Source organism: Gopherus evgoodei, chromosome 10, assembly GCF_007399415.2.
Source record: "Gopherus evgoodei ecotype Sinaloan lineage chromosome 10, rGopEvg1_v1.p, whole genome shotgun sequence".
Classification (NCBI taxonomy): domain Eukaryota; kingdom Metazoa; phylum Chordata; order Testudines; family Testudinidae; genus Gopherus; species Gopherus evgoodei.
The window spans coordinates 51,710,967-51,730,218 of record NC_044331.1 but is presented as its reverse complement, the minus strand read 5'-3'; the positions used below and the strand labels follow the sequence as shown (position 1 = coordinate 51,730,218).

At 54.6% G+C, this 19,252-nt stretch overlaps 1 protein-coding gene across 1 annotated transcript in view; it reads left to right on the top strand.

Annotated features, from left to right (window-relative positions):
- NLRC3 (NLR family CARD domain containing 3) overlaps positions 1-16,718 on the top strand; it is a 93,593-nt gene extending 76,875 nt beyond the window's left edge. Inside the window, exons 14-19 of the mRNA XM_030577762.1 lie at positions 1,563-1,646; positions 8,859-8,942; positions 11,419-11,502; positions 11,791-11,874; positions 13,419-13,502; positions 14,908-16,718. Of these exons, the coding sequence (XP_030433622.1) occupies positions 1,563-1,646; positions 8,859-8,942; positions 11,419-11,502; positions 11,791-11,874; positions 13,419-13,502; positions 14,908-14,998 (511 nt within the window). The 3' untranslated portion in view covers positions 14,999-16,718. The remainder of the gene's footprint in view (positions 1-1,562; positions 1,647-8,858; positions 8,943-11,418; positions 11,503-11,790; positions 11,875-13,418; positions 13,503-14,907) is intronic.
- The last annotated feature ends 2,534 nt before the right edge of the window (positions 16,719-19,252 follow it).

Here is a 19,252-nt window from a genome sequence, read left to right as displayed (position 1 = left end):
GGGGGAAAACACCAAAGAATCCCTCCACAGTAGCATTTAACTTCAAAAAGGGGAAACTACAAAAATGAGGAAGCTAGTTAACTGGAAATTGAAAGGAACAGTCAAAAGAGTGAAATGCCTGCAAACTGCATGGAAACTTTTGAAAAACATCATAATGGAGCCTAAAACTAAATGTATACCCCCCAGACCAAAAAATGACCCCATAACTGAACAACAGAGTAAGAGGTGGTTACAGATAAAAAGACATCCTAAAATAGAAAGGAGAATAAACTCTGACAAGTCAAGTGTAAAAGTATAATCAGGCAGGCCAAACAAGAATTTGAAGATCGACTAGACAAAGACACAAAAACTAAGAGCAAAACAATGGAATGCAGTAGGAGTAGGAAGCCGAACAATCAGAGGGGTCACTGGCTGATCGAAGTGCTGCTGGAGCACTTAAAAGAGATGAGGCCATTGCGGAGAAGCTAAGTGAATTCTCTGCATCAGTCTTCACTGATGCAGAGAATTCTGCAATTCACCTGCGCCATTTTTTTCAGATGACAAATCTGAGGAACTGTCCCAGATTGAGGTGTCATTAGAGGAGGTTTAGGAACAACTGGTTCAATTAAACAGTAATAAGTCACCAGGACCAGATGGTATCACCCAAGAGCTCTGAAGGGACTCAAATGTGAAATTGCAGCACTAACAACTGTGATATGTAACCTGTCACTTAAATCAACTTCAGTACCAAATGACTGGAGAATAGCTAATGCGATGCCAATTTTTAAAAAAGGCTCCAGAGGCGACCCTGGCAATAAGCTGATAAGCCTAACTTCAGTACCAGGCAAATTGGTTGGAACTTTAGTAAAGAACAGAATGATCAGCCATGTAGATAAACACAATATATTGCGGAAGAGCAACGTACCTTTTGTAAATGGTGACTAGGAGTTGACATCCCAGATCCCTCCCACTGCTGGCAAAGGTTGAATGGGCCCTAGGCACTGAACCCTTCTCTCGCCTGGAGCCTGTCCTCTCTCTCCAGCACTGTCAGGCTGGCAACTTTCATCAGCCCTTCAACCATGTCATTTTTTAAGGCTGAAGAGCCACAATTCCTCTGGCCCTTTTATTAATGTCTGATTAATCAAAGCTACCATGTTACCAATGGATTGTGCACAGTAGTGTGATGGATGGATTTGCATAGCAATGTTTGGAAGCCTCAGATATGTGGGTTTACAGAATTACAAACTAGATACCTACCCCCCTGGAGATCACAGCCCTTCACCTGCCACCACAGTGCTGCTACTTCTGGGGTCAAAGGCAACAGCTGTTCAGCAGTGTCCAAGGCTAAGTGACAGTTGCGGGCAGGATGTGCAGATGGCTTTTGTGTCCGGTACAAACCCTGGGGGGGATTTCAATGGGTGGGGTGCAGCTACTCCGGAACAGCCTGCGGAGAGCTATCCCCTCTTCCAGCTGGTCCCCTGATGAGAAGGGTCCATTCCCCTTGTCTGGGGGGTTCTCCCTGTTTGAAGAGTCCCGCCCCGCCCTCCAGTGGTAATCCTTCACCGCTCACTCTCTTTGCACAGCCTGCAGTGGAACTTCATCCAGTCGAAGGCGGCCAAGGCGCTGGCCCAAGCACTACGCTCCAACACAAGCCTGACCAGCCTCGAGTAAGTGACGATGCAGCACGTCTCCCTGCCTGGCTGCATTGCTGGCTCGGGGCCCGAGGGCACCAGGGTGGGGGGGAGTTAGGTGTTTGTGCTGGAGGAGCAGATCAGGATCCCCTAACCCTCCCAGCAGCTCCAAAGCCCTGTGCTGTGGGGACGTTGCAAAGTTGTCTCAGGGAGCACGTCCTGTTTGGCTCAGGGACTCTCTGGCAGGGGCCACATGTGGCATGTGTGGCTGAGCTGTGGACTGGGGGAGGGCAGGAAGCCAAGCAGGAATGGGGAGCAGCCCTTCGTGGGCTCAGCTGTCTGCTGAGGGAGATTTTCTGGGGGCGCTTGCGCCTTTGCTCCCCCAGCAAAGGAGGTTCTGTTCAGGACATGCACCCATCTCGCTGTGTCCTAGTCACTTACCTCTGATTGGCCGGAGCCAGCAGGGGATCCCACTGAGCACACTCTAGACTAGTGGTTCCCCAGTCTTGTCCTGCTGGTCCCTCCAGGGACCCACACCCTCCCTCAGCCAGCCCATCACCCCCTCACAATAAACCGCTCATGATCCACACAGTCAGGGTCCTGCAGTATCCCCCTTCGGGGCCACTAGGCCTGCTCGGTGTTCTGGCTGGGGGGGAGGGGGGGGTCTGCCACCAGCCTTTGGGTGGTGGAGGAGAGGGTCATAATGCCACAATGTTGCACCGAGGAGAGGGGCTACTTGCATATACAGACAGAGCCCCTAATATCTGGACAGCTGGTCACCCTGTACTAGATATTTTTGTTGCCTTACATCTCAGTGCCCGGCACCCTCTGAATTTCACCCTATTGAGAGAGAGCTGTTCACTGCCCCTCTGGGCTCCATCGACTCTGCCTCCAGGGTCAGAAGGGATGGGATCAACTAGGCCGACCTCCTGTATTCCACAGGCCAGAGACCTGCTGTGATGGAGTAGGGGCTGTCTGTGTGGGGAATGGGAGAGCAGGGGAGGACTTTAGGGGATGGACAATACCGGAGCCTGTAACCTGAGCTAGGTAAGGGAGGGGAAAGGTCAACACCTTTGCCCGGGAAGGGGGACAAAGGAAGGGAGTGGCAGGAGGGAAGCAGTTTGAGTTTGGGCTTGGGGCTGTGTGGGCAGAATTCAGGGTATCCTAGCTAGGATCCAAGCACCCTGAAAGCCCAGAAGGACTGGATGGAGGGGTCCTGACTGTGCCTGCAAGCTCTGCTGTAACCTGTGTTCCTGTTGTCCAATAAACCTTCTGTTTTACTGGCTGGCTAAGAGTCACTGTGGGTCCCAGGAAGAGGGGTGCAGGACTGGACTCCCCCCACACTCCGTGAAAACTGGTGGCAGAGGTGGGATATACTGCACCCCGTGGATGAAGCTTCCTGCAGTAAGTGACTGGGGAGCAGTAACGAAGGGGTGATTAACCCCTGGGAGTGTGTGCCCAGTGAGAAGGACTTTGCAGTAACAGGGTCCCCCGGGGGATTGCAGCGAGCGGTCCCAGGGGAGAAGGAGTCTGCAGCTCGACCCTGTCAGAGAGCTGGTGACCTCAAGAAGGGCTGGTGCACTTGGGGTCCCCCTGGAAACCGTGGGGAGCGGCGAGCACCCCAGCCTGTGAGTGGCCAGCAGGAAGATGTATGCCAAGCTGCTCAAGTGCAACCTGCTGGAGCTGTGCAAGCAGAGGGGGCTGCGCCTGGGGAGGCTCAGCAAGGACCAGCTGATTGCCCAGCTGGAGCAGGGAGACCGCATGAATGAACGGAGCCCTGTCTCTGAGGGAAGCAGCCGGGCAGATGCAGTTGAGGCACCAGTGTCTGTCCCCGCTGGGAGTGGTCAGCCGGCGGACGAGGGTTTCCCGAGACCCCCCCCCTTCCTAGGCCTAGGGGAAGGGTGAGGAGAAGCCCAGTGAATACCGAGGGCACCGTGGCCCCCCTGGCCAGCAGGGGATCCTGCCAGTGAAGCTCACCCCCCAGCAGGGGATCCTCCCGGTGACGCTCGGCATCCGTGGAGTGGATGCGGCTGGAATATGAAAGGGAGCTGAAACGGGAGGAGCTCAAGTTAAAGAGGCAAGAGCTGGAGGAGAAGGTGAAACAGTGTAAACATGAGGAGAACCAGCATAAGCATGAGCGGGAGGAGAAGGAGAAACAGCGTAAACATGAGCTGGACCTGGCCCAGCTGAGGAGCAGTGAGGCCCCGGCTGCGGTGAGTAAGGGGGGACCCAAGCCTACAAAGAGCTTTGATAAGCACTTGCTGCCCTGGCGTAAGGAGGGGGAGGACATAGATACCTTCCTGACTGCCTTTGAGAATGCCTGCGAGCTGCACAGGGTTGACCCTGCAGACAGGATCGCAGTTCTCACTCCCTTACTGGACTCCACAGCCGTGGAGGTGTACAGCCGACTGAAAGGGGCTGAGGCAGGGGACTACGAACTGTTCAAACAGGCCCTGCTCCGCGAGTTTGGGCTGACTCCTGAGATGTACCAGAAAAAGTTCTGGAGTCAGCGTAAAACCCGTGAGGTCACATATCTACAACTGGTCAACCGGGCGCAGGGTTATGCCCGCAAGTGGACAGCTGGGGCCCAAACTAAAGAGGACCTGCTTGACCTATTCATACTAGAGCACCTGTACGAGCAGGGCCCGTCCGACTTGAGGCTGTGGTTGATGGACCAGAAGCCGGAGAACCCACAGCACACAGGCCAGCTGGCTGACCAATTTGTGGACAGTCGGGCAGGGGATGGCAGGGAGGAGTCTCGAAGGAGCAGGCCTGCCTCAACGCAGAGAGAGAGTCATCATGGGACCTCCCAAAGGGGGCCTATGGAGAACCCCCCCAAAAGGGGAACATCCAGCGTCAGGTCCCTCCGACCCACTCAAGGGGACCCACGAGACGTGGGCTGCTATCGCTGTGGCCAACGAGGCCACATGTGGGCCCAGTTCCCCAAGCTCAGGGACAGACCAAGCAGACCCAACCCGCAGAGGGTGGACTGGGTAAAAACCCAATCGGAGGAGGTGCTACATTCCCAGGAAAGGGGGGCTGGCAACATACTACCTGTGAAGGAGAGAGGAGGTCCCCAGATCAGCTCCTCTGGGGGGCTGGATGCTCTAGGCTCCAGGTTTTTGGTTTACTGAGTGGGCGGGGGGCTGCCCCTCCAGAAAGAGTGCATTGTTTCCCTGGAGGTAGATGGGAGGGAGGTCACTGGGTACTGGGACACGGGCGCAGAGGTGACACTGGCCCGGCCCGAGGTGGTGGCCTCAGATCGGATGGTGCCCAACACCTACCTGACCCTGATGGGCGTGGGCGGGACCCCATTCAAGGTGCCCGTGGCGAGGGTACACCTGAAGTGGGGGGCCAAGGAGGGCCCCAAGGATGTGGGGGTACACCCATATTTGCCCACGGACGTGTTAATGGGAGGGGACCTCGAGGACTGGCCTAGTAACACCCAGAGTGCCCTAGTCATGACTCGTAGTCAGAGTCGGCAAAGGGCACTGCACCCCAACAACGGGGAAGGTACTCGACCCGAGGTGCAGGACCCTAACCCAGGGGGCGGGGAACGCCCAGGGGCACGGTTCAGAGAGACTGCGGCCTCAGACCCAGCCAGCAAGAGAGAGCCGGTACCCATCCCTGTCCCAGCTGCTGAGTTCCAGGTCAAGTTGCAGAAAGATCCCTCCTTGCGGAAGCCCAGGGATCGGGCTGACCTTAGTGCGGTACAGACCATGCAGAGAGGTTGCAAGGAGAGGTTCCTGTGGGAGAAGGTGTTCCTGTACCGAGAATGGGCTCCCCCATGGGAAGTAGAGTCATGGGGGATCAGGAGGCAGCTGGTGGCCCCCCAGAAGTTTCGCCACAAGCTGCTGTACCTGGCCCATGACATCCCTCTCGCAGGGCACCAGGGAATCCGGCGCACCAGGCAGAGCCTGCTACAGAACTTTTACTGGCCTGGGGTCTTTACCCAGGTCCGACAGTACTGCCAATCCTGTGACCCCTGCCAGAGGGTGGGGAAGGCCCGGGACAAGGGGAAAGCGGCTTTGAGGCCTTTACCCATCATAGAAGAACCTTTCCAGAAGGTGGCCATGGACATAGTGGGACCCCTCAGCAAGACGACCCGGTCAGGGAAGAAATACATCCTGGTGGTGGTGGATTTTGCCACTCACTACCCTGAGGCAGTGGCCTTGTCCTCTATCGAAGCAGACACAGTGGCAGATGCGCTGCTGACAATTTTCAGCCGAGTGGGGTTCCCCAAGGAGGTCTTAACGGATCAGAGGTCCAACTTCGTGTCGGCCCTGCTCCGGTCCTTATGGCAGAAATGTGGGGTCCAGCACAACTGGGCCTCAGCGTATCACCCCTAGTCCAACGGGCTGGTGGAAAGGTTCAACAGGATGCTGAAGATGATGCTAAAAACATTTATGAACCAGCACCCACAGGACTGGGACAAGTACTTACCTCACTTGCTGTTCGCGTACAGGGAGGTACCCCAGGAATCTACCGGGTTTTCACCTTTCGAACTGTTGTATGGAAGATGGATAAGGGGGTCCCTAGACCTGATGAGGGACGAATGGGAGGGGAAGGCTGCTTCCGAGGGAGAGTCAGTGGTGGCGTATGTCCTGACCTGCCAGGAAAGACTGGCCGAGCTCATGGGCCTGGCCAGGGAGAATCTGGCCCGAGCCCAGAGGAGGCAGAAGGTCTGGTATGACCGCACGGGACGGGCCCGTGCCTTCGCCACCGGGGATCAGGTGATGGTTCTCATCCCCGTGAGGAGAAACAAACTCCAGGCCGCCTGGGAAGGGCCCTTCAAGGTTATCAAGCAACTGAATGAGGTAAACTATGTGGTGGAGCTATCAAACCGGGCACATCACCGTCGGGTGTACCATGTGAACATGATGAAACCATACTATGACAGGGGGAATGTGGTGTTGGCCATGTGTGGACATTGGGAGGGGCAGGGAGATGACCCCTTAGTGGATCCATTCCCAGGGACAAAAGCTGGTTCCCCCCTGGAGGCGATTCCCCTCTCTGATCAGCTGACCCCGGGCCAGCACGCTGAGATCAGGGGGCTGCTGCATCTATACCGACAGCTGTTTTCCAACCAGCCTGGACGCACTAATTTGACTGTCCACCGGGTGGAGACCGGGTCACATCCCCCTATAAGATGCTCCCCTTTTCCGGTCACTGGTAAAACTGCCCAGGATCTTGAAAGAGAGGTCAGGGACATGCTGGCTTTGGGGGTGATCCAGCCATCTTCCAGCCCTTGGGCCTTACCAGTGGTGCTGATCCCCAAGACGGATGGGTCAATCCGGTTCTGTGTAGACTATTGAAAGCTCAATGCCATCACCGTATCTGATGCCTACCCCATGCCCAGGCCTGACGAGCTCCTAGACAAGCTGGGAGGTGCTCGGTACCTCACCACTATGGAACTTACAAAGGGCTACTGGCAAGTGCCGCTGGACGTAGATGCCAGGCTGAAATCGGCCTTTATCACCCCTCTGGGGCTCTACGAGTTTCTGACCCTGCCCTTCGGCCTCAAGGGAGCGCCGGCCACCTTCCAGCGCCTGGTGGATCAGCTACTGAGGGGGATGGAGAATTTTGCCGTGGCGTATATTGATGACATCTGCATCTTCAGCCAGACCTGGGAGGACCACATGTCCCAGGTTAAACAAGTCCTGGACCAACTCCGAAAGGCTGGGTTAACAGTAAAGGCTGAGAAGTGCAAGGCGGGGATGGCTGAAGTATCTTACCTGGGCCATCGGGTGGGGAGCGGCTGCCTGAAGCCGGAACCAGCCAAGGTGGAGGTGATCAGAGACTGGCCTGCTCCCCAAACCAAAAAGCAGGTCCAGGCCTTTATTGGGATGGCGGGGTACTATCGAAGGCTCATGCCCCATTTTAGTGCCATAGCAGGCCCCATCACTGAACTGTGCAAAAAGGGGAAGCCAGACCAGGTGATCTGGACTGAGCAGTGCCAGGAGGCTTTCCGGGCACTGAAGGAGGCTCTGGTTAGTGGCCCAGTTCTGGCAAACCCAGATTTTGACAAACCTTTATGGTGTTCACCGACACCTCAGACACGGGACTGGGGCGGTGTTAATGCAGGAGGATGAAAAGGGGGAGAGACACCCCATCATGTACCTGAGTAAGAAGCTGCTACCCCAGGAACAAAACTACGCGGCCATCGAGAAGGAATGCCTGGCCATGGTGTGGGCCCTTAAGAAGCTAGAGCCATATCTCTTTGGGCGACACTTCACCGTGTACACCGACCACTCTCCCCTGACCTGGCTGCACCAGATGAAAGGAGCCAAGGCCAAGCTCCTGAGGTGGAGCCTGCTCCTGCAGGACTATGACATGGACGTGGTCCATGTGAAGGGAAGTGCCAACCTAATAGCGGACGCGTTGTCCCAGAGAGGGGGCCCTGAACTTCCCCAGGTCACTGGGCAGAGTGACCCCGCTCAGTTCAGTCTCGAAGGGGGGAGAGAGTGATGGAGTAGGGGCTGTCTGTGTGGGGAATGGGAGAGCAGGGGAGGACTTTAGGGGATGGACAATACCGGAGCCTGTAACCTGAGCTAGGTAAGGGAGGGGAAAGGTCAACACCTTTGCCTGGGAAGGGGGACAAAGGAAGGGAGCGGCAGGAGGGAAGCAGTTTGAGTTTGGGCTTGGGGCTGTGTGGGCGGAATTCAGGGTATCCTAGCTAGGATCCAAGCACCCTGAAAGCCGAGAAGGACTGGATGGAGGGGTCCTGACTGTGCCTGCAAGCTCTGAAGTAACCTGTGTTCCTGTTGTCCAATAAACCTTCTGTTTTACTGGCTGGCTAAGAGTCACTGTGGGTCCCAGGAAGAGGGGTGCAGGACTGGACTCCCCACACTCCGTGACACCTGCCCCACAGTAATTCCCAGAGCAGAGTTTTTAGCAAGACATCCCATCTTGATATAAAAATGGCTAGTGGCGGAGAATTCACCACAACCCTTGGTCAGTTGTCCCAGTGGCTAATTATCCTCACTTAAAAACATACACCTGGTTTCCAAGCGGCTGGATCCTGTCACTAGGCAGTTCCACGGGCTAACAGCACACCCCCCATCTCGCCATGGGGCAGTGGTCTGCGTGTGTCACCTGGAAGCTGCAGCATTTTGGGGCATACTGCTCAGGGGAGCCAGCTTGTGTCCCGACCCTGTCAGGAGCCATTGACCCTTGCCCGTGTGACCCGTTTCCCCATGTACGTGCTCGAGGGGACAATGCTGTCACGTGGCCCATGCTGTGTTTCAGTTTGCAGGAGAACGCTATTGGAGATGAAGGCATGATTGCCCTCGCTGCTGCTCTGAAGGTGAACACCACGCTCACCACCCTCTGGTAAGTGTCCACGCGGGGCGGAGGAGGGAATATGCCCCGTCTGTGAAATGTGTAGTGATGTGCAGAGCCGGGGCACTCAGCCTGCTGGCCCCATCTGAACCGAGACCCTCCAGGCAACCGGAACCTGCTGCTCCCCGGCCCCTCCTAGTCCTCCAGGTGCTGGTCTTTTGGAGAGTTTGGTAATGAGACAGTTGCACCAGTCCCACTAGGTAAGGGCTCCCAGTCTGACTAGTGAGCACAGGCTCCCTAAAGGGGGAGGCACTGGTGCCTGAACTGCATCCCTACGCCTGTGCTGCTCCTTCTCCCTGAGCCCCGGCCCTGCCTCTTCCTCCCAAGACCCCACGCCCTGCTCACGCCTCTATGTCCCCTTCCTCACATCGCTCGCCCTTGCGGCTAATAAAAAGTGATGGGGCCATACCCCTGGTCACCATGCTGCATGGGGGTGCACGGCTGGTGGAGGCAGGCCAGGTGGTAGAGTGACATTAGATCCTGCTCATTAGAATGGCAGGAATGAGTGTGTCAGGCTGAGCTAAGAGGTGTGTTTATGAAGGGGGGAAGGAGAGTGGGGCCATGGGACTGCGAAGGAAACCTATTGCCTGGGGGTGAATGGTTGAGCCATGTCTCCTGGGGACTGAGCCTATTAGTGTAACCCTTCTGCCCCTCTAGTTGGCAGCAACATGGGCTGGGTTCAGTATCCAGGGGTTCCGTTTCAGTAACACAATGCATAACCGGCTCGAGCCCCCACCCAGTGACCTGGGACACTCACATACCACACCCCCCTGGGCGCCTCTAGGAGGCAATACTTCGCCTCTCGCAAGCACGGAGTCTGAGTGTAGCAAAATCTTTTTTTAATAAAGGAAGGAATCAATGCGGCATCCCATTGGAGAAACACCACAAACCGGGTTATAACACAAACCATAAACAAAAACCCACCTCCAAGTACGTTTGACACTGTCCTTTTTCCGCTTAGGGTTTTAAGTCCAATCACCCCAAAGTCCAACAACCCAAAAGTCTCTGGTCAATGCCACCCCAGAGTTCGAGAGTCTATCTGTAGAGGTCCCCCCCCCAGCCTGGGTAGAAAGGGGCACCTTACGTGGTCCGGGGCCAACTGCCCTGCCTCTCCGTGGGTTCTGCTTCCGCCTTCTCCAGAAACTGCTCCGCTTTACCAGCTGCTCCACTCTGCTCCTCCAGCCATCCTCAGGAACTGCTCCGCTCCACCAGCTGCTCTTCTCCATGAGCTGCTCTGCAAAACTGCTCGGCTCTGCTCACTCTGTGGGCCGCTCCACCCGTGCCACAGCTACTCCGCTCTGCTGCCACCAGCTGTCCCGTGATCCGCTCCAGCCATCCCCACCACTGCTCCACTCCACCAGCTGCTCTGTTCCACAGCATATCTTCAGGCTCCCCCACTAGTTAGCACAATGCTCAGTGCTCTCAGCTCAGTCATTTCAGCTTTTTTTGTGATTTCAACTCTTAGTGATCTCAGCTCTTAGTGGGGGAGCCCCAGTGCTAGTGCACCATTAGCCCAAAGGGCATTCAGCTCAGTAACTTGTATTTAGATTCTTGAGAGAATAAAAAAATCAACTCTGACATTCCACCGTGGAGAGAGGAGGAGGTGCAACTGGTGCTTCTAGCTCCACAGGGCAACTGCCCCACCAGGTACAGATACCTGTTCCCCACCTCTCTCAATTCTCTGGGTTTTGGAACCCATGTCCCATGTCTAGCCAGTACCACCCAACAGAGGGTGAGCAATTTGTCACCAAGCAATCCCACAGCTTGGGAGTCTGGGATAGAGTGGGCGTACCTATGCAAATACACTCTCTGAACTTCTTTCCACCAGATGTCAGTGTAGAGCTTATCCTGACTCTGCTTACATTAGAAATTTCACTCTTCTGTTGCCGTTGGATTGTCACAGGCAGAGACAGTGGGGGTTTAGCTGGGCCTGCCCCAGGTGAAGTGCCAGAGCTAATAAAGTCTGCCTCAGGGTCCTACAGGAAGGGGAGCTCCCGCAGGCTGCTAATTCATTGGACAGAAGTAATTGCTGCTAGGGGATGGCTATAGGTACCTGCCGCACTGCACTTCAGCAGAGAGCCAGCCGACTGACCGCCTGGCAGCAGGGAGCCAGCCCTGCTTTGTAGTAATTAGCTCATAGAGACTGGTGTGTGTCTGTCTGTGCTGGACTCCATTTATAGCTTCCTCTTCATTTGCGAGTCACTCGGTGGGCTGAGTGTTTTAACAGAGAATGTGCTGCCATCTGCCCAGCTCATCAATACATCCTTGGCTGGATCAATGCCCTCACGTCAGCCCCCGAGGATGAATGTGCTCGGAGAAGAATGGTGTTGGCTTGTGAAGCTGGCCCTGGCAGCCTGGGTTTCTTGGGCTCCGGTTTGCCTGCTCAGTATAACGCGCATCTGATAGGTGCAGGCCTGCTGGGATAGCGTGCCGTGAATTACACTGAACATTCCTTGTTCTCTTGCAGCCTCCAGGTGGCTTCGATCGGGGTGAGCGGGGCCAAAGCCCTGGCAGAGGCCCTAGTTGTTAACAGAACCCTCACAACTCTGGAGTAAGTGTTACCCAGCTGCGCCCCTTCTCCAAGCAGTCTCTGTGACTTACCTCCCCTTGGGCCCTTCCAGGAAACAAATCCATCTGTTCTGTAGCACGTCCAGCTCATTGGGCTGGAAATGCTTTGGGAGCCCTCAGTTCCAGCATGTCTAAGCCCCAGGCTAACTGGCATGTGCTCTGTGTTCCCCACTGTCCCTCAACCTGCCTCCTGGGTTCTATGGAATCTCTGTATTAGCCTTCGGCGCTCTTGGTCCTAATCGCCCTTCTGTATTTCCTGGCTTCCCTGCAGCTTGAGAGGAAACTCCATTGGTTTGGCTGGAGCCAAAGCTATGGCCAACGCACTGAAGGTTAACCGCAGTCTCCGTGTTCTGAAGTAAGTAGCTGCCATGCTGGAGCAAATGCTAAAAACCCCCTGCATTCCAAAGCTACAGTAAAAGGCTGGAAAGTCCAGCACTCAAAAGTGAAGAAGTGCCAGAATGAAGGTTCCCTGTGCAATCTTAATTTGGCTCCCTTGTGCACACGCATCATGATACAGGTTTTAATTATCTGATCACATACTATTTTTTTCCCCCACTGGACCCCTGCCTCATTCAGTGCATCAGATTTAACCCCCTCAATCTGTCTTGGAAATGGCTGAACGGCCTTTGCTGAAATGTTCCAAACAAATTCAGCCTGAGGCTGATGTCCAGCATGGAAAATTTCAATCCAAATGGTCAAAGTTATAACTGAAAATGGAGTCTTACAATGGAAAGTGTCAGGCAACCTTAACTACAGGTGTTGCCACCAGCATTGTTTACAATGAATCACCAAAATGCTTCCAAGCTGTCATGTATCTTTTCTGTATCTAAACAGCAGCTTTGGCCCTAACTGGCTTCCTTTGTTCTGACTGCTAGTGATAGATTGTTCTATCACACTTCATCATCAAGGAAGCAGCTGTGATGTCACAATCACTGGATTGTGACATCACTGTTACTAACCCTCTATTGTGACATGGACGGAATCAGGCAGGGAGAAGAGGCCAGCTATGAAGGAAGAAATCCAAGTCAATAGACAAATCCCAGTATGGATAAAAATAGAGGGTTTAACTGATAAAATAAATCAGACTTTCTTAATTTTTAAATTAAATACAGGTTTATTTTTAACAATAAGCCTATTTAAAATTAAAATTGAAATTATGAAAATCATGTCAAGGCCTAAACTTACTCTATTCTATTAAAATCATTTAAAATTAAATAAAAAATATATATTAGGCAGTATGTATTTGCTGCCGAGGTCTTTAAGAAAGCCAAATCACTGACCTGATGAAAGACAGTGGCTATGCAGCTGAACCCAGAGACTGATGCAATGCTGAAGCAGCTTTTGACAGTAGTCACCTTTTTTTTTCAGGTCCAGAGAGAACATTTTCTTCATTTCAGTTTAGTCAACTAGTTTGATCGAGTGACTAGTTCATTCTAAGTTAAGAAACTGATTAGAAGTTAGAAAAGCGGGAAAGCTTGTTTTCTTTTCCCAATCTATGAATGAAAATGACGAGCTCCGCTAGTTCTAAAATCTTGCAGGACTGATCAGAAACAATCAGTTCAGTTCACTAACTACAGATAATAGTTCAGATGTTTAATAAATCAATTTGTTTTAGTTGCAAAATGTTGATAATTTTTTTCTTATGTATCTAACACATTAAAATAGTTGTAATGGTACCAACCAACGAGACTCGAACTTTCTTTAGGAAAATAACTAAAAAGCACAAATGAAAAACAAGGTTAAAATCAATGATTGAAATCAAGGTTTCCTGCTTGCTGACTGAAATCCATGAATACAACTGGTGTTTTAAATTGCTTTGATTTAAATCAGTCCACCCTGACAGATCTGCCTGATGCTTTTTCCAGGCCTCACTTCTTGATGAGTCTTTCTCTCCTTCAGCCTCCAGGAGAACTCCTTAGGCATGGATGGAGCTATCTGCATCGCCACAGCTCTGACCGGAAACCATGGCCTCACCTACATCAAGTGAGTGGCAGCTGAGTGCCCAGATGCATGCGGGCGATGGACAGAGACGTGGGGAAAGAGCGTAAACTCATCTACCTCTGGGACCCTGGTGGCTATGCTATAGTGTCCCTCTGTGGGCAGCATAAAGCATCCCTTGTGAGGCCCACTCCTCCACCCCATCCCCGGCCCAGGCTGCTGCCTCACAATGGAACGCCCAAACTCCACAGAAGGTGTGAAGCCCTGCCCCCAAGTCCCTGCCAAACACCACTGGTGTGGAACCCTCCTGAAAGCCAAACCTTCTCCAGGACCCCCACAGGGCTGTGCTGTGCCAACCCCTGGGTCCTCCAGCTCCTTCGTGGCCTGGGCTGGCCTCCTCACTGGCTGCTCCTTGGCAGTGTCCCCAACAATGCCCAGGCAGATGCTGGGCCACGGATTCCAGCCTCCCAGCTTTTGGATGGGCTCAGCGCCCAGAGCTGCCTTGGAATTGGAGGTAAGCACCCCAGGCCAAATTGAGCTTACACCAGGCCCCTGGCATCAGCAGAGGGCCTCTAGGGATGAGGAAGGGGCCTTGGCCCATGCATGCTGCATGCATTTTCAGGCCGAACATCATTTCTGGGCTGAGGCAGTGGGGGGAGGGTGATTTTCCCTGGGCGAGCTGACTTGTGGGGCTGGAGGCGGGGGCAGAGGGCAGCAGAAGTGAGGAGCAGTGCTTTTCCTTCCCTGACCATCCCTTGCTCCTGCTGGGCCCCTGTGCCTGCAGGACTGGACTACTTCTCCTGCTCCATGGGACCCTCAGCCATAGGCCCTTCACCTGCTGTTATGTCAGCCACTCCTGCTTTCCCAAGCTGTCCCCCATCTGGTCCTGAGCCAAAGCCGGATGTGGTTTGGGCTGGTATCAAACAGGGCGCTGTTTTGAAGAGGGTGCTGCTCTGCCTCTGTGTGGCGTGAGCTTGCACAAACCATGTATGTGAGGTCACGCCAGTGGGGACGGGGTCTCCCAGCCCCCTGGGGCACGTCTACACTGCACACTGAGCCCAGGCTGTGACTCAGGTGTAAGCCCAAGCACCTTCCATCCCCCACACAGATCAGTCTGACTCAGCTCAGCAAGAGCTCAGGATCTGGGGCCTAGGATCATGCGTGGGGCATGGAGGTGGTCGAGCCCTGTCAGTTTGCAGTGTGGACGCAGCTCAACTCACAGACCCAAGCCAGAAGGTCCTGCATGGTGGCCACAGGCACGACTGTGAGACCTGGCTCCAGCAATTGTCAGCCCAGGTTTACAATGCCGTGTGGGCATGGGGACACCAAGTCCCATGGACAGGGGCTTAGTGTGCGTGTGGCCGTATCCCTGCCAGCCAGGCAGACTGTGCTGGGAACTAGTGTGGCTGTGCACTCGCTGAGGTCATGCCTGTCCCTTGTCCTCTCCCAGTCTGCAGGGGAATCGCATCGGCCAGTCTGGCGCCAAGGTGATCGCTGACGCCATCAGAACAAACTCTCCGTGCTGCATTGTCGAGATGTGAGGGCCGGCTGCACCAGGAACGGCCAGCACGAGTCAGCGGCAGGCAGGGGATGGTGCAGACACTCACTTTAATGATAGCGTCTACTGGCTGGTTCCCAGCTCGACCCACATGACCAACTGAGGCCTGCTGGGCCTGGAACGCCCCCACGGACTCCGACTGGCTCAGAGCGCTGCGGGGTGATGGAGGCACTCGCTCCAGCTGTGCTGAGGCCTAGGGGCACCAATGCTCCTCAGGTGCAGAAAGACGGGTCTCTCTCTTAGCAGCACGGTGAATGATGGCGCCGTTGTTCCAACGGCTGCCGGGCCTGAGGAATGAGCTTGCGGCAGCCGTGACTGTTAAAAGGCAGGCAGGACGGGTGTGGTGGGGACATGGATGGAAGTGGGCGGGAGGGACACAGTGCCAGCAATTTAGCCCCATCTCACTTATCCCTGTACCTAAGAAACCCTCCTGCCCTGCTACTGCTGAGCCCGTCCCTCCAGGACAGAATGTTCCCACCTCACAGCCTGATGCTGTGTGTAGCTCGGTGTGTGAGCACGAGGCACTCAATGCACGGGTAGGCCCAGAACTCCCACCACGGAGAGACTCCCAAGAGCCAGCTGCTGAGAATTCTTTATACAGTTATGACTGGACTGCCCGGAAATTCGCCAGGCAGCTGCTTCCCTCCTGTCATAATTGCCCAGCCCTGCCGGCCGTGTGGCCATTTAATCCCATTGGGGCTGTACATGGCAGGGCCACGCAAATCTCTGCTCCCGAGGTTCACCACATTCCCTGGAGTAAGCTCCAGGATGGTTGGTGTGTCCTGCTTTAGTGGGTCTCTAACGGGAAACCTCTCGCGTCCATCAGCTCATGTGGAGCTTTGGCTTGTGAGTACCTCCGGGCCTGCAGAATGAATAAACCACCGTGCTCACGCGGCCTCTAACAGTGAGTGATTTGGGGCTCGGCCTGAGAATGACCACTCAGTGTCTGTGCCCCTGCAAAGCGAGAGGTGTAATGGTCTAGCATCAGCCAACACCAAGGAAGTGGGAAAAGAGGAGAGGAGAGGAGAAGAGCTGAAGGAGGGGCGGGGGACTGCAGTGTGGTTGGGGAATGAAGTGCATGGAAAGTGGGTGGTTCCTGCCCTGTTGTTTATTTCCAGCAGGCGTCTGCTTTGGGGAGCTCCTAGTCACACAGTTCTGCCTTGTGAAACAAAATCTTTAATTCAAATGGACCCCCATGTTCTGTGCCCTTCTGAAGGCGATCTCGCTTGGCTGGTCTGCTCCTGACATGCTGTGACCCTGGGCCAGCCATGGCACCTCTGAGGCTCAGCTTCCCCCTCTGCAGAATGGGCTCATGACAGCGACCCAGCGCATGGCCACTGGCAGGGCTAAGCCTGTAAGGCCAGGCGCGAGGGGACAGATTTATAAAGGTACTTACTGATTTCAGTGGCTGTTAGGTGCCTAAATATCGTTGAGTGGCTGCCTCTAGGTATCTGCCCAGTGTTCCTAGGTTCTTGTTTGTGCTGTGGTATATCGATGCTGGTTGAGAAGCATTGCAGTGAGCCCTCTGGAAGGAGTGAAGCCTGAAGCAGGGCTAAGCGCCAAGCTGCAGGGCCTTCCTCCGCAGCTCACACTAGGACATGAGTGGCGCGCCTGCCAGCCGTGTAGCAGTGAGAGACTCTAACAAGGAGGGTGACCGGTGTGATGAGGTGCCAAGCTCTGGAATAAATGGATTCCTAACCAAAGTGATGACATGAGCATTCTTGAATATGGGTGGATCCACATTTCTGTCCCTGTCCCCACCCAGGTCAGAGGTCAGCTTCTCTTGGAGGCATGTCAGTGACTGGCCCAACCGAGCAGCCAGTTGGAAAGAAAAGCTGATAGTAGAAATGGGCTGAAAAGCAGCAGAGAAATGCTGGATCTAGCAATAACTGTGCCCAGGCAAATCCTGAGGGGCACAGCCCGAGCTTGCCATGGGGTTCGTTTCTAAAAGCTTACAACCAGGTTCCCTTCAGGGAGTGTCCGGGGTAATGATGCAGCTAAGCCCAGCATGGTGCCACCTTATGAAGAGGCCCATGGCCTTGCCAAACCTCTCTAGCTACCCCTCCCACCCCCCCCGCTCACTAATGGACCATGCAGAATGTGCTCAGACCACAAGGCTACTGGGTGGGGCTTCTAGCCAGAGACCTGGAGCCTCAAAGGTATTTAGGGACCTCACCCCTTTGAGGGTCTGGGCCAGAGATCCTGAGCCTCCCTCCACAGGCAAATGGCCCTTGATGCAGTTTGATAGCTGGGAACTAAGAGCTGTAGGGCTCGGTCACCCAGTGCTGGAATGTCCCAATAAAACAAATTGGAGCGGGACACTTTCCTCCCCTGAGAATACCCTGTCTCAGCTTCACCAGCTGGGGGAACCTTCTTCCAAAAGGGCAGGGCAGGTCAGGGCAGGGCAGGGCAGAGCAAGGCAGCAAGGCTCGCCCCAAATCATTGGTTGTTTGTTGTGTTGGCCCCAGGATATTATATTCCTGGGGAAATTCTGCACCACTGCACAGGCACAGAACATATGTCCCCCATAGATTTTTTTGCTTCCCTGCAGAAAAATGACTTTCTGACGGGGAAGCAAAGGGAAGCCACAAAAGCAACCCTCCCCAAGCAATATGTTTCGGGTGCCCAGGACAGCCAGCGAGGTAAATCACTGTGGGAGAGGGGGGTGGGACTGAGGAAGCCCCATGTGGTTGCGTCTACTCTGCGCTGGGCTCTACTGCTAGTCCTGGCTGGGTGGGGAGGAGGGGTCTTCCTCTTACTTTGCACAGTGTCCAGGGTTGTGTCAGATTCACCCCCCGATTTCTCCCCTGGCTGTAGGACGCTCTGCAAACTCCCTGCCCCCATGTGCTTCCTGCACCCATCGCTTCTCAGCTGAGGGATCTCTGTACAGTGAGCTGCTCCCCCATCTGCCCAACCCCTGTGCATCCAGACCCCCCCTCACACCCAAACCCTTCCGCTGAGCCTCACACCCCCCCCGCACCCAGAACCCCACCACCAAGCCCCACTCCCCCTGCAACTTGACCACCCTGATGAGCCCCCACCCCCTGCAAGCCCCCAACCAGCTGCACCTATTCTCCACCCAACTGAGCCCTATTCTCCCAGTATCTGGACACCCAGACCCCATTACCCCCGCTGATCCTCCACTATCTTCACCTAGACTCCCCCCACCCCTGCAAAGTCCCATTACTGTTGCACCCCAAACCCCCCAACAAGCCCCTGTGTATCTGGATCCCCCACTGAGCCACCCCCACCTAGAATCCTTTCAACTCATACCTGGATGCCCCCCATTAAGCCCTTCCACATTTGGACCCTGCCTTGCTGAGCCTGCCTGCCCACACCTTGTGCACCTGGCAGAGGGGCAGGGCCCTCGGGTGTTTCTGGGGCAGCCTCAGTTCTTGAGCTGTGTCAGAGTTGAGGGCAGCCTCACCAGTGAGTCTGTTTCCCAGCGGGAGAAGAGGGGGCTGCAGAGTGATCTCCCAGCTCTGTGCAGCCAGTGGCCTGTGCTCCCCAAAGCTATGCTGCAGCATCCACATTTATTTGACAAAATTTGCAGAATTTCAAAACATGCAGAATTTTTAATTTTGTGATGCAGCATTTCTCATTTTCTGGCACAGAATGCCCTCAGGTGTATGTGATATTAGCGTGACAAGGTGGGTGGGGTAATAGCTTGTATTGGCCCAATTTCAGTAGGTGAGAGCGCCAAGCTTTTGCGCGTACACAGAGCTCTGCTTCAGGTCATGGGAGTGACTCTTACCTCACTCACCCGGTCTCGCTAAATGAGCTGTGCCGGTGTTTTCTGGCTGCAGTGTGCCTGGGGCCTGGGTCCATCAGTCCATGCTGAGTGGCACGCTGTTCAGGGCCCTGGCTCGCTGTATGAGCATGAGCCAAAGCGAGGAATGAACATGGCGCTGAAAATGCCTCTCTGAGAGCAGTAGGCCACTGTGAATTCAGTTCCACTGGTATCAGTGCAGTCAGCTAGACTTTATATGTGTCTGCGCTAAGCTGAGCTCAGAGGCTGGCCTGCGGTGTTCCCAGGGGCTATGCCAGTTCATTTTCCCATGAGCCCTTTGCTAGGTGAGCTGCATACTACGAAGTAAGGAGTCCCAGTAAGCCGCTGTCCCAGCTGGTCACCACTACACAGCCTTTGTCAAGCCCACAGTGCAGGAGGGAGGGCGGGGAGGCAGTCTGGGCCACCATTGATTTTCCCATACTTAAAATAGGAACTAGCCCTTGTTAT